At 37.0% G+C, this 17,344-nt stretch overlaps 2 protein-coding genes across 2 annotated transcripts in view; one reads left to right on the plus strand and one right to left on the minus strand.

Moving 5' to 3' along the window:
• The window catches only part of LOC127637816 (transmembrane protein 178B-like), a 94,988-nt gene extending 93,135 nt beyond the window's left edge, over positions 1-1,853 (minus strand). Inside the window, exons 1-2 of the mRNA XM_052119104.1 lie at positions 1,674-1,853; positions 453-1,128 (exon numbers count right to left, since the gene is read on the minus strand). Coding sequence (XP_051975064.1) covers positions 453-834 — 382 coding nt within the window. The 5' untranslated portion in view covers positions 835-1,128; positions 1,674-1,853. The remainder of the gene's footprint in view (positions 1-452; positions 1,129-1,673) is intronic.
• A 5,738-nt stretch (positions 1,854-7,591) lies between these two features.
• mrps33 (mitochondrial ribosomal protein S33) lies at positions 7,592-9,198 on the plus strand. The gene is made up of 4 exons (XM_052119112.1): positions 7,592-7,635; positions 7,756-7,782; positions 8,049-8,269; positions 8,377-9,198. The coding sequence occupies exons 3-4, from the start codon at positions 8,055-8,057 to the stop codon at positions 8,480-8,482; spliced, it is 321 nt and encodes a 106-aa protein (XP_051975072.1). The 5' UTR covers positions 7,592-7,635; positions 7,756-7,782; positions 8,049-8,054; the 3' UTR covers positions 8,483-9,198.
• Positions 9,199-17,344: the final 8,146 nt, after the last annotated feature.

Raw genomic sequence — 17,344 nt, forward strand, 5'->3', positions numbered from 1 at the left:
GACAAGTTGAAATTTTTGTGGTAGTCAACATTATGCCACAAACGTTGTGGATTGAGCTTAGCTTGTAGTAAACCAGAATATTCCTTTAATACACTTCGTTGGTCTTAGATGGTTGCCCATCCTGGTCATTTAGCTGGTTTTAGATGGGTTTGTGTAACTTTTAGCTGGTGTGGCCGGGAAACCAGATGGCCTCCCATCTTAACCAGCTGTGCACCATCTTGTCCAGGCTTGGAGACCAGCTTAAACCAGCTAAAACAATCTTAAAACAGCTTAAGCTGGTTTTAACAACTTTTTTTTTTCAGCAAATCATGCAAATAATCCAAAAGTAATTAAGATTTCGTTACTGATTATAATTTCTGTCGTGCTATTTGTATTAATCAGGCTACCAGATTACCAGATACAATTTTTGGGCATTATTGACAGACACCATAATAAGCAGCTGTGTCCCCTACCTTTGCGAATGAGGTCCTCGATATCTTGATCAAATCCCAGGCGATGGCATCTGCTCCACAGCCCCATGTTGGTGGAGTTATACTGCCTGCTGCACTCATCGGCGGCGCTCATGGCGAAAAGCTGCCGTCGGTTCCGCGACAGTAGCAGCTTCTCCTCCCAATGGTCTAGGAGCGAGCGGCTCGCGCGCAGAGGGAGGCTATTGTTGGGGATGTAAATAAAGCCCGGATCCTTCCGGCGACTGGAGAAACTTCGGCACCGCTCTCGGTACCTTCGCGCGTCCGTCTCGTACCAGTGGTCGGAGCAGATTGCCACGGCCAGCATCCCGAGAGCGCAGAGGGAGAGAGACAGACCGGCGTAGAGCAGCAACTTCCCGGCAGCCATGCTCGCGTGCGCTCAGAGCCGCATCAGCACCACAACAGCTCGGACAGCTCCTGGACGTGCATCCGCATCCCGCCGGACACCCGGACAGAGAGAATGAATTTCAGGCGGTGCAGCGGAATTCGTTTGAATTTGAGAGCTCGAGGTGAAGCCACTATGTGCTTATTTGACCAAAGAAAATATAAAGAAGCCTTATTTAACTCGCAACTCAATGTCCATCCGTAGCGCTTCCCATGTAATACGAGTGAACGAATCGTATTGCATTCAGTCCAAATATCTTCGCTCACCGGAACCAAGCTTTACAAAAGAAGACAGAGAGGGAAAAAAAATGTAAAACATCAAACGTTCAACATTACTTTTAATTAAAATCTGATATAAAAGACTAGCTGCTCCAGTCGAAACCGTGCTATGAAATAGCCCAATCGCACCATGGCGTCACCCTAAAGGCTTTAAAGGCATCTATCCAATTTAAAGGGACATGTTTGGTTTAGACATCTGCCCAGCCACCACTCCCTATCACATTTACCTGGCAGACTCATATCCATAACATAGAAATGTACAATAGTTTATTTTCTCATGCAGTCTCTAGATTATTAATCACATTGCTGGCTGTTTAGGAAAACATTTAACGAGATGACTCGATAATAATTAGGCTATATTCTAATAAACCGTTATTCAAATCGAATTTAAAGAAATGAATACTGAAGCTGTTCACATTGCTCTCGGGATCATCCCTGTAAATGAATGTTTCCGAACAGCTATGCTCTTATTGCATACATTGCTCGGAAATCTATGGGTCGACATTTATAGAACCGATAAAGTAAATTAAATTGTGCACTTACCCCAATTAAAGCTGGGGAGGCAGGTCCACTCCACTGCAATAAAAGCATCCCCAGCCCATGTTACGTTTGCAGTCACTGAAGCCTGTACGTTATACAGGATGCGCTGCCCAAAAAAAAAGAAAGAAAAAAAAAAGGTCTGCGTTTTCAAACGGTTCAACGACGCAGCATCTCATAAGCTTGATGTTCAGATGAGTGTGTGGACATTAGAACATTTGGCAGATGGTGCATCCTCCTCGAACATCCTCTGTGCATGTTGCTTCTGTCTGAGAAAAACAGCAGTGATGTCATGCTGTCAATATGAGATGATCATTGTTTATTAAAGCGCCTTCTTAAAGGAGTCGTACTACTGCTATTGGCTCCATGTCCAACTGTAGCTGGAGTTGCTTTGTTGGCAATGCACTCTTAGATAAATTAGATTGTGTATTCTGCTGGGGTTTAAAGTAAAAAATTACAAAAAGTCACGTTACTGTAATTAAGTAGTTTTTCTCAGGAATTGTACTTTTTTAAGTAGTTTCAAAATGGTATACTTTTACTTGAGTACATTTTAAGTACTGTAACTGTACTTTTACTGCGCTATTTTACCTCCATCTGTGTTCGCTACTTCCCTGTCCTGATTTTCTTTTTATCTATCAACATGATTGGCAAGGGAAAGTCTCGTGACTCTCATCAACTCACATGTAATAAACTTGAACAGCAGTGGCAGATACCTGCTCTACGCAGAAGTTGCTGCTCTACGCCGGTCAGATCGTTTCATGTAAGTTTAACTTGCTCAAGCCAGATATCAGCATTAATCCTACCTCTAATTTGAAGAAAAATTATCATCGAGGTAAATTTCATATTTCTGCTTATTAGATTCTGTGTCTATAATGTAGACTGAAATGTAGCTATCTATCACTGAGATTATTGAGTTTCTGTGTGAGATTAAGGCAATGTTATCTCTAGGGCTGGGCGATAAAACAATCTTGATTTTTATCTGAAAAGAGAGATAGAGAGAGATGTCCTCCATACCGATGATAAAGTTTTGAGCCTCTGTTCTACATCTAGAACAGGGGTGTTCATTACATCGATCACAATAGCAAGATAACCACTGGTTGGTTGATCTGGATAAAATATAAAAGATATGTCTGTAGCTGCACGCTGTTTGATTGACAGGCTGCTAATGTTTGTGCGCTAATGCGGGTACGCGCCTAAATGATCAAATACAATTTATAATTCAGCCAATGCCCGTCTTGGTGAGGATTTAATGTAAACGCAGTCGGTTTGGTCTAACGTGAACTTAAACAGTGGGACAAAAAGCATATTTGCATCAAAATGTTGGACTTGAAGTGTGCATGTAACCGAATTGAGCACTGTATAGTAGGCTATGTCATATAAAGGCTATTAATCAAACAACATTAATAAGGAAACGAGAAAACCACTCACTACTTTTGGCAGAATAACTTGAGTAGCTTTAAAAGTATTAATGTAATAGAATAAAATAGTGACATTTTTAATAATAATATTATTTAAACATATTGTTAGTTTTTTAATAATACAACCCCTGATGTAGAGAGTGTGTTCATTTGTATAATAAATTACCAGGAATATAGAGATGATAAAATATTTAATAATTATGCTTAGACTTTGTCAAGTTTTTTGTAATACCTGATAGAAAAGTGTCAACATTTGCAGAGCAATACTTCAGCGGAACATTCCACAAGTCACAAAATTGTGCATCATGCATGAGACTGAGAACACCATGAGAACGCACCAAGTGACCCTGCTTTTTTAGTGTTTTTCTTTCATTGTTTTGAACATGTTTCATGCACAACAGTAAATCTCTCTGTCGGCATTAAGGGAAATTTAGACATTACACATAAACTAATATTAATGTAATTGTTTCATACATTATGATATGAAATGGGGATCATTGTACTGAAAATAACTTTTTCATCTTTTCATTCCTGCAATCATGTCGCCCTTTTATTTTTTTTATTTATTTATTTTTTAAATCAGATTCATGTAGTGTTTACAGTATCATAGATAATTGATGTATTTTAAAAGTTGTGTCACAAACACCTATCAAATACCTATATGTTTTATTCTTTCTGGCAAACAGCCACAAAGGGGAATTTAAATTACAGGATGTGTGCAACATTTTTAAATTACAGCATAGAGTTTTTATTATAAAGGGGCATAGCTTCCACAACTCACTATTCATGAGTACTTTTAAATGAGCTACTCTTTTACTCTTACTTGAGTAGTTTTTAGGACAGGTACTTTTACTCTACTCAAACTACATTTTTTAAGAAGTAACAGTACTTTTACTTGAGTCTTATTTTTCAGTACTCTTTTCACCCCTGGTGTTCCGCCAATAAATAACTAAAGTCTGCCAAAGAAGCTTTCATTTTACTATTCTACATCAAAACAGATCCTTTCTCTCATACTAAGTTTGGTTATTTGATACTACTACACACTGTCCAGAGACAGCAGCAGTCAGGTATATTGCTGAATAATGAATGAGAATGATCCCCATCTGTGTGAGTGCAGTCTGTGAGGCCATTGTAAATGTTTTCATTATTATTGGGTGGCCGAGTGTAGGGGCTCTCCTCCTGTCCTTCACCTATTAGTGTGCAGTGTTGGGTGTAATCTGAATACAAAATCAAAAAGTAGTGTAATGTACTACATTTTAATTTCTCATATTACAGTTACTGACTAAATTAAGGTAATTACTTTTAAAGGGATAGTTCACCTCAAATTGAAAATTCTCTCTCATCATTTACTCACTCTAATGCCATACCAAGATGTGTATGATTTTTTTACTATTAATCTCCAAGTTCACATTCTTCTTCTTTTGTTTTTGGTGATTCACATTCTTCTTTGTGCATATTGCCACCTTCTGGGCAGGGAGGAGAATTTATAGTAAAAAAAAAAAGAAAAGACTGATTCATATTTATTTATTTTTTCTGATTCATATTTATCATATCACTTCTGATTTTGTGGTACCTAATAACATGCTTTGTATGAACCTACAGAGCTGAACAATTCTTCTAAAAATCTTAATTCAGCACATCTGGGATGACATGAGGGTGAGTAAATGATGAGAACATTTTCATTTTTGGCTGAACTATTCCTTTAAGTACATTAATTGGGTTACACATATTTCTAAAATATGTATATAGAATGCATTCAAAACATGTATTATGTCCATATGTACATCTGTTTGCATTTCAGCGAGAGCTGAAAAATCCCTAATGAGTCACTGTAAGGAAGATATTAGTGGTGCTGGGTGTATGACTTGTGTAAGTCAATGGACGAAGACAAAATATTGACATTAACAATACTGATGTAAAAATGCAGTTTAATTATAGTGAAAAGTCAATACATAAATGTGTTATGAGCTTGTTAAACTGCACCAAAGTGCTTCATCCAACTGTCTACCAAAGCTGGTATACTTTACAAATTACATATACAAGCTCTTGCTTAGTACAGGTTTGCTTACAACAACATAAAAAGCATATAACATATAAGGCACAATGTCATAACACAACATGACAAAACAAATATATTTGGTTAAAATATGTGCATTTATGCAGTTAAAAGGCAGTCATCATCTAAAGCAATGCTAGGTATTTTAACAGATATTTTGAGAACAAAAGTATATGGAAACCTATTTTACCTGCATCTCAAGCACTAAAATGTCACATTTTAGGTCATGTCTCATGCAAGAGAACATGCAACTTTTTAAAGACTAAGATTTAATGTGACATGATTTGCAAAATAAGTTTGAAAGCAGTATAATATGAGCCTTGATGCAATGAATTGACTCTTATTGGGGCTACATCTTCCAAGATGCATTTTCTGTATTCTCTCAGACTGTAATTGTCTTTAGGACAGTGTGAATGACAGCTTGACAGCTAAATGTAAATTACATTTTAAGGGAGGCAAAGTCTGTTTAGATCTCATTTGCAGCAAATAGTGAAAACTGAACAATGTAATCTAAAAATGCAGCTGATGCACAAGGCAATTTGTCTTGTGCTATTTGAGGATGTGTTATCTTCTTGTTCCTTTATTTTGTCCCCAGAATTGTGTTAATAGATACATCCTCTAGAACAAAAGGAAAAACGTGATTGTCATGCTAATCCAGAGAGCTGTCCATCAGTTAATTTATTTAACTGTGTTTCTGCAGCTTTCTTTTTACATTTCTGTAACGCAGGTATCGCCATCTATTGGACAAAAATGGTACTGCAAATTATGTCAACGTCACGCAGCCCTAATAATCGTGATCATTTCAATATGCCCTGCTTATATCATTGGACAGAAGTCTAATCTTGGAAACTATTTTCATAAGGAAAAGGCTTGTAAAGTTTCCAGTAAAGTTCACAACATTTACACTTATATAATCGCTGTAACAAGTTGATTCAAACCAAATAATCCATAAAACGGTATCTATTCCATAATACTGTTTAAATCACGAACCAAATGATGACTAGACAAAAGCGCAGCTATCTTGAAAAGAATTACCAGAATCAGAGATTATTTTATACTGCTAGAGAGAGAGAGAGAGAGAGAGAGAGAGAGAGAGAGAGAGAGAGAGAGAGAGAGAGAGAGAGAGAGAGAGAGAGAGAGAGAGAGAGAGAGAGAGAGAGAGAGACCTATCTTCAGCAGTTCTGAACCTGTTTTGTATTTATTTGTATTATTTATTTTTATATTTGTTAAACTAAATGTAATTATAGATTAAGATGTAACTCTGCTTTTTTACACAACCTCTGCTTTGGCAATATTGTATTGTTTACATTCATGCCAATAAAGTCCCTTTGAATTTAATTCATGCCACAGTTTTCCAGTTTGGCAGAAACCGATCAGATGCTGGTGTTACTGGGGGAGGACAATCATGCATCAGTTGCAGCTAAATTCATTTTTGAGCTGCACACCCTCAGACACCAATTACTGCTTTAATGTACTTAATTCACAGTACTTTTATTCTCTTATGTTTATAATGTTGTATTAAATGCATATTTTATTTTATATTGTATAGTGTATATTGTTATTATAGTTTTTATTTTATTTTATTTGATTCATTACCTGGCACCTTATTTTAATTCTATCTTATCATTATTATTTGTCTTGTCATTATCTGTTTTGTGTATTAATGCTTTGGCAATATTGTACGTAAACGCAATCATGCCAATAAAGTACTTTTAAATTGAAATTGAGAGAGAGAGAGAGAGAGAGAGAGAGAGAGAGAGAGAGAGAGAGAGAGAGAGAGAGAGAGAGAGAGAGAGAGAGAGAGAGAGAGAGAGAGGGAGGGGAACTTGGATCACGTGAGTCTTCTAAGCCACTCAATGAACAGCGACAGTATGTTACGACAGTAAATCACTGTTTGCGGATGCCATACAAATGAAAGGGATTAGTCGTAAACTGACACGGACCTGTCGCAAAATTGTCCGTTACTTATTTTATAATCTGGTATTTTATCGTAGTAATCTCCACACATAATTCACATCAAAAGGACTGTTTAGTATAAACATTTTGAAGATGAGCCGACAGACGGTCAATCCATTAAACTATGAGCTCACTGTTTTCTCACAAAATCAGTTAATTCAACATAGACATCCATTCAAAAAGAATTGTGCCAGTGTGCCGCTACATTGGCTTTGTTTTGCTAACCTTGTTTGTGGAAAGGAAGCACCACAGAATTACTCTCTGGCCAGGTCCTTAAAGCAATAGTCTTTTCAAATAAAGATAGGCATTCGCATTACCGTTCAATATAATTAAAATCGATAACCCCCGTATTTAAATCTAAAACATATCACCTTGGAAAACTGGAAGACTCTGTACCACGAAGTTAGTGGAAATAATAAACCATATTTTACTATTATATCAAGGACCCGAGAGACTACCTTAACGAAGAGGAAGCGCTCGGTCGATCTGCGCATGCGCATTCTTTCACTGTCTCAAATGTGGTTTTGAGCTTTTGAAGGTTGTACTGTCAGCTAATCAAACGGCTAACAGAAGATTCTGTGTTTGTTTTATAGATATTGATTGATATCTGTGCAAATGTCTGTATTATATGTTTAATCCTTGTTTTTTCTGACCGCAGGTGCTCAATCGGGAATTTTAGTAAAAGGTAAGCTATTTTGTCTCACGTACAATACTTCACTTATTTGTTAGTCTACAAAGCATACAAGTTTATCGCCTGCAGACAGAGTATTTAGTAAGATATTAATTACTTCAGCTAAAATGCACACTTGCAAAGACGAAGAATAAAGATTTTTTTTGTCTTTAGATAGCTGTCAAATTCTAGGTCTAGAGATATACTTATTAAATAATATATTAATAAATGAATGTGTAAGGTGTTTAACTAATGCTTAACAAGTGTGCACACTCTTCTAGGTGAAGATGGCCAGCTTGTCTAACTATGCCCTGCGCATGGCTCGCCTGAGCGCCCGAATCTTTGGAGATGTGGCACGTCACACAGACCCCAAGTCCATGAAAGTGGTAGAACTTTTTAAAGAGCCCCCTGTGGCTCAGAAAAAAGAAGTGTATGATTGGTACCCCCCACACAAGATCTACTATTCCATGACACAGAAGCTCAGATACATGGGACTCTTCAGGTAGGCTGTGACACAAAATGATATTACACCTTATGAGCTTGTTTTCTGTTTAGTCACTTTGTTTTTGTGGAATATACTGATACATTTTCTTTTTGGTAATGTTGTAGAGATGAGCACCAGGATTTCAAGGAGGAAATGAGGCGCTTGAGAAAACTGAGAGGAAAGGGAAAACCAAAGAAGGGAGAGGGGAAGAGAGCCACAAAGAAGAAGTAGACCAGAACATTCTGTGTTGGGCAGCTCTTATTGAACAGACACTTGAAATCTGATGAAGAGACTCTGTACATGAACTATAAACCTGCGTTGACAACAGGACAATCTTTGTTACTATGGTGACACCGTATTGGCAGACCTGGACTCACTTGATGTCAGAGATTAAATGTAAAACATAAACTTAATTTATACTGCAATACTTTAGTGTTTAAAAAATGTTAACTTTTCTTTTCATCGTGCCATTCTTCTGCAAGCTGTGTTCACCATTGTACTATTGATAAATCTTGGGACGTCCTCAGATTTACTTCATCAGCAGTCTGTTTTCCTAAAATAACACTTGATTAAATTCAGAAAGAATTAAGTGTGCAAGCATCCATAAATGCTTAGAGCACAAAAATAGGTTGTTTATTTGGTGCTTTGTTAAAATTACATTATACAGTGTATATGGGTTTGAAAGGATATACTGCTACAAAATATATATACATTATAGAATAGAATATTCATTGGTTCCCACTGTTAAATGAGTGCACACAAATTGATAGTGTAATTTGTTTTTACAAATTGTGGGATGGAGTATAATTATTTCTAATGGTGATCGACAGCATGTCACAGAGTTGAACTTAACCATGAACACTTGCATATTAGTTTCATACATTTTAAACATGACTGACTGACTTTGTGGCTTGTTAATAAATAGACAGGTATGCTTTGTGCCACAACTTGAAACTACTTATTTCAGTGCTTAATGTCCATGTTTACTCCTGTAAAACCTTGATTCTCATGACAAATGCAGAGTTGTAGGTAGCTGTCTCTCCAGTCATTATATAAAGCTTTAGCTCAGAATGAGTTGATGAAGCCTCTGGGATCCTCCAGATGTGTATAATGACTGACATGATCATCTAAAACCAATACTGTGGATGTCTGGACTAGTTTCCTGTGAATTAAAATACATTTGAGGGAATCCTCTAACATTTACTGTAAAGTAACCAGAGATAATGAATCTGAAGGGATGTCTTCTGCCTCTGCCTGTATGGTGGGTCACAGAAACACACACTCAATCCTGCATTTTAAATGCCACCTTTTTGAAATAATTTACAAAATAAGCAAAGTTATTTCAGCTAAAAGAACAGGAAATAGTGAGCAAGAAAAACAACCCCAAAAAAGCGGTACTAAAATTGAAGACCCTTGAAAACACTGCTGCAATAAACAAACTCAGCGGGTCAAATAATATGCTTTTGCCAAGCTCGGGATAAAAGCTCACCTTTTGTCCTCAAATGTCTTGGTTTAAATTTGACAGGTTATTTATTGTATTTTTTTCATCTCTGATGAAAAATCCCCCCTTACAAAACAGAAAAACATTACAACCTCTGTAGCTCAGGTGATGAATTTTAGCCCTTTATTCCTGAAAGTCTAGGTTCAAATCTAGTCATTTTTAAGTTTCTTTCGTCAAAGCACACACTTTAAAAACACACTGTAAAACACTTCAGCTTTTGTGGCTCAGGAAATGAATGCTTGCCTTTCATTCCTGAAAGTCTCGGTGTGAATCTAACACATTTTTTCTTTATGTTCCTTTCATTATATATAACAAAAACAAACCTGCCAAAAACAGTGGCTCAGGAGAAATACTTTTGCCCTTTGTTCCCGAAAGTCTAGGTTCAAATCCAGCAATTTTTAAGTTTTTTTTGTGATATTTAACAAAATATCTACCCTAAATACACACTCCAAACAGTGACTCAGTGGATGCACTTTTGCTCCTGAAAGTCTATGTGGCTTTGTAATATTCTAGTTTATTTTAAATATAATTTACCATTTTTAAATGTGAAATGTGCAAACTTTTAAATTATTTTTGTCATATGTAACAACCTTCAAAAACACTGTAAAATACTTCAATCACAGTGAATTCTTGTATAACACTTTATCATCAATAGTTGATATAATATATTTCCGATGATTTGTTTAGCATGCTTTCCTGCTGGACCTCATATTTTGTTATGGAAAACTAAGATATAACATTGATTCACACAAGCAAGCTCACTGACAAATAAAAAATGGCTAATTTTACAGATAAAAGCAGATATAAAGTTCTTAGCTATTTGGGGCTTGCAGCAGCCGTGATTGACGCATAAAATAGAAGTTCTACTATAAGAATACAATGGCAACAAAAACAAATCCTCTTATGTTTTAGTATACAGTAAGTGCTCAAGTTTTTCTAAAATTACCACTTTGCCCGGTGCTGCATAAATATGGTATGTGGTGTTCCACACTATGTCACTGCTGTGTGAATGTTCAGAATATATGCTGTGACCTTTCATGACACCTTTAACACATTGTCTGGACTGCAGATTGTTTTAGCAGCTTCTGCAGATTTTTTCAATTAATTAAATTATTTAGCCCATGGCCAAGACTTTGAGCAAAGCCACCAGAGTGAGTCACATTCACAATTAAGGCCTATTCACACCAAGCCCAACAATTTGGTGCAAACAAGCTTTAGAATAGGATTCCTATGGCGCTATTCACAACGGATCCAACAAATCGAAAGAAAATCGGAATCAGTGTTGAGATTTTCTTTATTGTATTTTATTTGAAGTAATCTTGCTATTAAGAAATTGTCATCCGACTTTAATAACGGTTTTTATAAAACATTTCATTAACATCTGTGTAAGCAGGGGTGTACTGGAAAAATTTTTGCTTTTCATTAATCACCACCTAGTGTTCAGGAGTGAGTTTGCTTTTCATATAGCCTGAGAAAATAATCAACTTAAATAATCAATAATCAGTCTTATGGCACTTTTCCACTGCACGTTATGTTCGACTTGCCTCAACTGTACTCGCTTTACTTTTCTGAGCTTGCATTTTCATTGCAGTATAGTGCCATCTCAACATGGGTGGGATTATAGGCTGGTCGTCATAGTTGCGCCACCTCTACTGCAGTGACATCATCTTAAACACGACACAAACTTACCAAAACAATAACACAACCGCTAGCTGTTAGCTACTAGCTCATTGTGCTGCAAAAGCAGTTGTTGCATGGTGATTTTACAGCAAGTGTAACAGTTAAATTGCCCTGGTTTTTTTAGAAACAAGCTTCCAGTAGCTGGTCAACTAAATAAAGTGAAGCTTTCAAGTAGAGCATAAAGTTAACATAACAAAACGTACCATCCTCCATCGTGGATCAAAGCCAGTCCAGGGCGCTCTCCCTCCCATTGCTCACCAGTTTAGATAGCGTCCATTTGATCAAACCACTTCCATTTTGCTTGATGGTTCTGTAGTCATTTTTATAAAAATATTATTCCCTACACCGTTGGTAGGTCCGGGGGTAGCCGTTTGTGGCCAACAGCTGAGACACTTCCTGAGAGACTTTATCGTTTCACTCATCGCTAACAAGTGGACCGTCTGCACCTCGTTTATTGACCATGGCGTGGTTTTGCACACAGCCATTTCTTTTTTCACAATTTGAAAGTTGCGTGAACAAATTATACTGTTATCGCTGTTTTTAACTTTAAAACTAGTGGGTTGATGTCACGTTTCGGAAATCCAGTGACGCTGGTTGTGACGATTCTCCCTGACCAATCAGTGATCTGCATGATTTTGACATCACAATTAGTATTGGCTCGGCTTCTGTATAAGCATTACCTGTCCATGATCCGATTTCCATCATTACAGCAAATACCTGTTCATATTTCCCAGAAATCTGCTTCGGTTTGCTGAGTGTATGGCCCAAGACATCCCTTATTCTGAAGATTAAAGAGATTTAATGTATAAACACAGATCATTTTCTACATAATATGTTTGAACTGTGCCTTAACTGAAACATACCAATCCAACATAATCCAAAGAATCATGGTCAAAGAGATCCAAAATAATCTGCAATTGAAAGTTTAGGCTACAGCTAACATGCTGATTTAAGTGATTTAATTAATTAATTTATAGCTTTGTAAAGTATGATTAACATTTAAAACTGTGCATTTTAACATTCAGGTGTCTACACACCCCCACCTGAGATGCTCCACGCACCCGCTAGAGAAGACCTGGAAGATTATGAGGCGAGTAAATACAGGAGTCCTTCAACACATGTAGATTACAAAAACATTTGAAATATAATTTACTTCACATTTATTTGAGAGTGAAAACAAATGTCTTTAAAATAAAGTCTTTGTTACACTCAATTTATGCAGGAATCATGGATAATGAGTTTCTGAGAGTATATTTACAATTACAAATATTCCTAGTACTTTACAATTTAACAGAACACTGTTGTGATTTGTCATGTCAATTAAGTGAGAGAGAGAGAGAGAGAGAGAGAGAGAGAGAGAGAGAGAGAGAGAGAGAGAGAGAGAGAGAGAGAGAGAGAGAGAGAGACTTTTAGTCTTTTCTTATAGTATGTATATTGTTTGCACTTTTTTATCTGGACTCCAAATAGTTGTCACATTAATAAAGCACCTTAACCCTCAGAGACCCAAGCATTAATACTGATGAGGAAAACAAAAATCTGTAGGAAGTTTGTAGGGAGCCATTGGTTAAAAAATATGATGCTTTTATCAACACAGAATGTTTTTCTTTATTTCTACAATTCAAGAGTGTAAAGGTTTGTCTGCTTATTCAAATGTTTCATTTCAGTTTTTGAGTCTGAGAAAGAATAATACAGATTTTAGTATGAGTATGTCTTCAGAATTTGTTTTGCCAATAAGAAAGCGAGTAAGTTCTTAGGGGTCGGATCATACAGTATGCCTTCATTCACCAAAAAATATTAAAAGTGCTGAGGTATAGCTGAAGTGCCGAATGTCATCTGATGGCCTCAGAGAACTGACCCAATTGAAATACAGATATAATACTATTTTGATACAGAAGGTGGAGTTTTGGCTATTCAGGGCAAGACAGTTATACCATGAGTCAGGGGACAAAGCAGGGAATTTTGGTTCAATATATAAAGCAGAGATAGTCTTTTTCTACCATTCTCTCAGTGAAATCTGCTGGTGGTAAAATATTTACTTCAGCCATTATTATTAATAACTCTTTTAAAGAATTCTTGATCTTGATCTCTATAGTTCCGCGTCAAGATATTAGAAACCTTGTGGAACCATTATAATTTCCTGAGCTGATGACCGAGCAAAGGAATTCTCTTGATTCTGAGATAAGCTTGGAAGGTAATTAAGGCCTTGCCTACATGCAAGTCTCTGGGGCAAGCAGCCTTGCTGCTGAATTTTTTAGATCTTATACTACAGAACTGGCTCCACTTTTATTAGAAGTTTATACTGAATCATTAAAGAATGGAAAGCGTCCACCAACCATGACACAAGCAAGTGTAAAAGTTACAGTCTGATTTCCCTGATCCAGCTAGATGTAAAAATATTGTGAAAAATATTCTGGCTAACTGAAGTAAAGTTATGATATCTCTTATACATATATATCAGGTGGGGTTTATTCTGGGCCGCAGCTCCTCTGATAACATTAGATGTTTCATCAATATCATGTGGTCAGTTGATGCCAAAAAGGAGTTTGATATGGTAGAATTGTATTCTCTTTTTAAGATTTTGGAAATATACAGATTTGGGAATGCTTTTATTGGATGGATTAAGTTACTTTATAGACATCCAGTAGCGGTGGTACAAACATATGGATACATTTCCAATTATTTTACTCCCATTATTGTTCTGTCTTGCCCTGGAACCATTAGCAGCCGCGATAAGAAAGGAAGATGATTTTGGTGGTGGTAGGAGGTATGGCGCATAAGCTTTTGCTCTACACAGATGATATTTTATTATATGTCTCCAACCACACTAGATCTATGCCTTGCCTCCACAGAATTATGAAATCATTTTCTAAGTTCTCAGGATACAGAGTCAATTAGTCCCTGTAGATGTCCCCCTCTCTTATTTCAAGCAATTTGATAGCATAGCGAAGTCCTTCATTTGGAATGGTAAGCATCCTAGACCCAGAGCACATTTCAATAAGTTACATAGGCTGATTGACAAGATTTTGTTTTATTACTATGCATTCAATCTCAGATATTTGGCTCATTGGTCACTTCCACCTGAGAGAGCCCCTCCCTGGTTTTGTATTGAACCGGAAGTTCTTGCCCCTATTTCACTATTGCAAAGCCTTTCATTCAAACAAATCGGAGAAGTTAAGTTACACCTCGTTATCTCGCATTTGCACTCGGTATGGACAAAAGTGTTCGGAGTGTTTAATTCAGACATTTATTTAAATGTTGCCTTGAGCACATGGCTGAACCCAAAATTATGTATTAATAAGTTACCTTTCTGTTGGTCAGAGCGGATTGTGAGGGAGGTTAATACGCACAAGTGTTGAGATCCTTTGAAAATTTGGTTAAACATTTTGGGATTCACAGATCTCAGTTCTTTAGGTATTAACAGCTGCACCATGTACTATTTGTGGAAGTAGCATATACCCCCCTTAAGCGGCAGATACTCTGGGAGTGGTGATTACTGCTTTTGGAAAAGGTCATGAGGCATCAGTATATTACTCCCTGCTAATTCAGAGTCTGGGGGATGGAGCTTTAACTTCTATCAAGAGATTATGGGAGAAAGATTTAAAATTGGTATTGGAGGAGGGAGTGTGGGCTAGGATTCTAAAAAAAAATCAAGTCTGTATTTAGAGATGCAAGGGTGCACCTTATGCAATTCAAGATTTTATATAGATTCTTTTGGACCCCCTGTAGATATTTTAGGCTTGGTCTTAAATACACACCCACCTGCTGGCAATGCCCATCAGAAGATGGAGACACAACCCATGTTTTTGGTGTGTTGAGATCCATGAATTTTGGTTGAAGGTTCAGAGTATTGTGTTTGACGTGTTGGGCACTCGGGTTTCGTTTTGACCCAGAAACTGCATTTTTGGCGATGGGGCGGTCATCAATATAGGGGATAAACGCATACAAAATTGGGTTCTGACCAGTGTTATGACAGGCAGACAGATTGTTTTAAAGGGAGCTCCCTCATTTTGGGAGTGCTGCGTGGTGATGGGGAGGATGGCAGCTTTCGAGGAGGTGTCATGTAGAAAGCTGGGGATCTGGGATTCATTTGATGGGAAATAGGGCAGTTATTTGGTGTTTTTGGGGGATTCTCGGGGAGGGGCTGTAGAGAGAGGCATATTTTTAGATGTGTATGATTTTTATATATTTGTTTAATTTTGGAAACATGGAACCTACTCGTCTTGGTTAATCACCCAGACCAGCTCTCAACTGGAAAAACTGATGTGTGTTAGTTTTCCCGATGTTCAATTTTTGTTATATCCCAGCTCAATAAGCAGAGACAACTGTAAGTAAACCATTCGTTGGTTGATTTCCCTGAAACGTGTTAATGACTGTGGCTCTATGACACTTTTAATATTGCTCTATTTGTTTGAGTGGCCCGGTCAGCCAAACACAGCAACATTGATTCCAACCAATGGCGTAAGACTGAGGAGGGACTATCAGTTATACTGGCAGACAAAGGGTGTATTTTGAAAGCTATTTTGAAAAGTATGCCAATTTAGTAGAATGTCCAAATCCTCAGTATTCATAAAACAGTAAGCAAGAAATAACCGGATGACTTACTATTTCGAGTGAGATTCTGAAATGTGCATCGACTGGACACATAAATATCCCATAATGCCACGGGACGTGAGGAGATGTCATTCAAAATGCTGGTTTAAAAAAAACGAAAAAAAAACAGCAGAGAACCACAAGTCAGGCAGCTCTGAACTACTGTAATTGCTAAATAGAAAAAAAATTGCTTGAATGGTATTGTTTAACAAAACCAGACTAGATTATTTTCACCGTTGTTGTTATTGCATCATATTTTGGGGTAAAGTATTTCCGGAATCAATTCATACTATTCCCATACATACCTAAAGAATGTACTGTTTTACCCGCTGAGATGTGCATCCTTCATAAAAGATTTGACGCATACAAGGTTTATTTTTCTCTTATGAAAACAGAGTTCATGGCAAATTTGCCACTGCTAATTTTCACATGCAAATGAGCTTTGCGGCAAATGGTCCATTGTTGCCAAAGGTTTGCTGGAAGAGCTCCAAACTTCTGCCAAACATTTACGGCGCATTAAAATCTCATTTGCATGTGAAAATAACAATCGGCAAATTGGCGGCAAGTTTGTGGCCAGTTTATATTTTTGTAAGGGTTGCCATTCTTTTTGGTGGCGCTAGTTTCACAGAAATTACTCATTTAAGATTAAAATGTGAAGTTTGTGGTTTCAAAATGCAGTTTGCATAAAATTGCTAAAATAATTACTGTTTCCAAACATTCCCCCATTTTCCGTTGGTTGAAAAGCAGATAGACCCACCCCTTACTCCTGACAGACGTCTTTAGAGTGTCAACATCTGGAAAATGTATTGTTTAGGTTTTTTGCTCATCTGCTATTCATTTATAAGACGTTTCTTTGTGGATGTCAAAAAACAGTCAGAAGATGCCTTTGAGATGTTTATGATTTAGGATGTTTGTAAATAGGATCTTTTTAAGATGGTTAGCAGATGTAAAACATAATGTGACACTTTCCAGAAGACATCTTGGAGATGCTATCTAGGGTGTTGCTATGCCGGGATGCCCAAACATGTTGAAAGCACCCCAATGTTTACTATTTCGGTGTTATCATGGTTTACTTAGTTGTTTCAGTATATGACATAGGAGACAAGTATTTTAACATAGATATAATTACACACTTCCCCTTTCCCAAGTTCATCAACCTGCAATTTTACTCTTATACTCTACTTTATTGAAAGTCACACCCAATTTGTGTGATCTTATATGCCTTGGAATAAAATCACTATAAGATATCATGGGAATATTACTACAAGTCAAGTATACAAAGTGTAACATGCAGCGAGTTATTCATTTTTATAATTGACACA

This window comes from Xyrauchen texanus, chromosome 45, assembly GCF_025860055.1.
Source record: "Xyrauchen texanus isolate HMW12.3.18 chromosome 45, RBS_HiC_50CHRs, whole genome shotgun sequence".
Lineage (NCBI taxonomy): Eukaryota > Metazoa > Chordata > Actinopteri > Cypriniformes > Catostomidae > Xyrauchen > Xyrauchen texanus.

Excerpts from the sequence above, each read along its gene's own strand:
- mrps33 (XM_052119112.1), top strand. The coding sequence starts at position 8,055 with ATGGCCAGCTTGTCTAACTATGCCCTGCGCATGGCTCGCCTGAGCGCC. Across the intron at positions 8,270-8,376 it reads AGATACATGGGACTCTTCAG|AGATGAGCACCAGGATTTCA; the intron begins GTAGGCTGTGAC and ends GTAATGTTGTAG.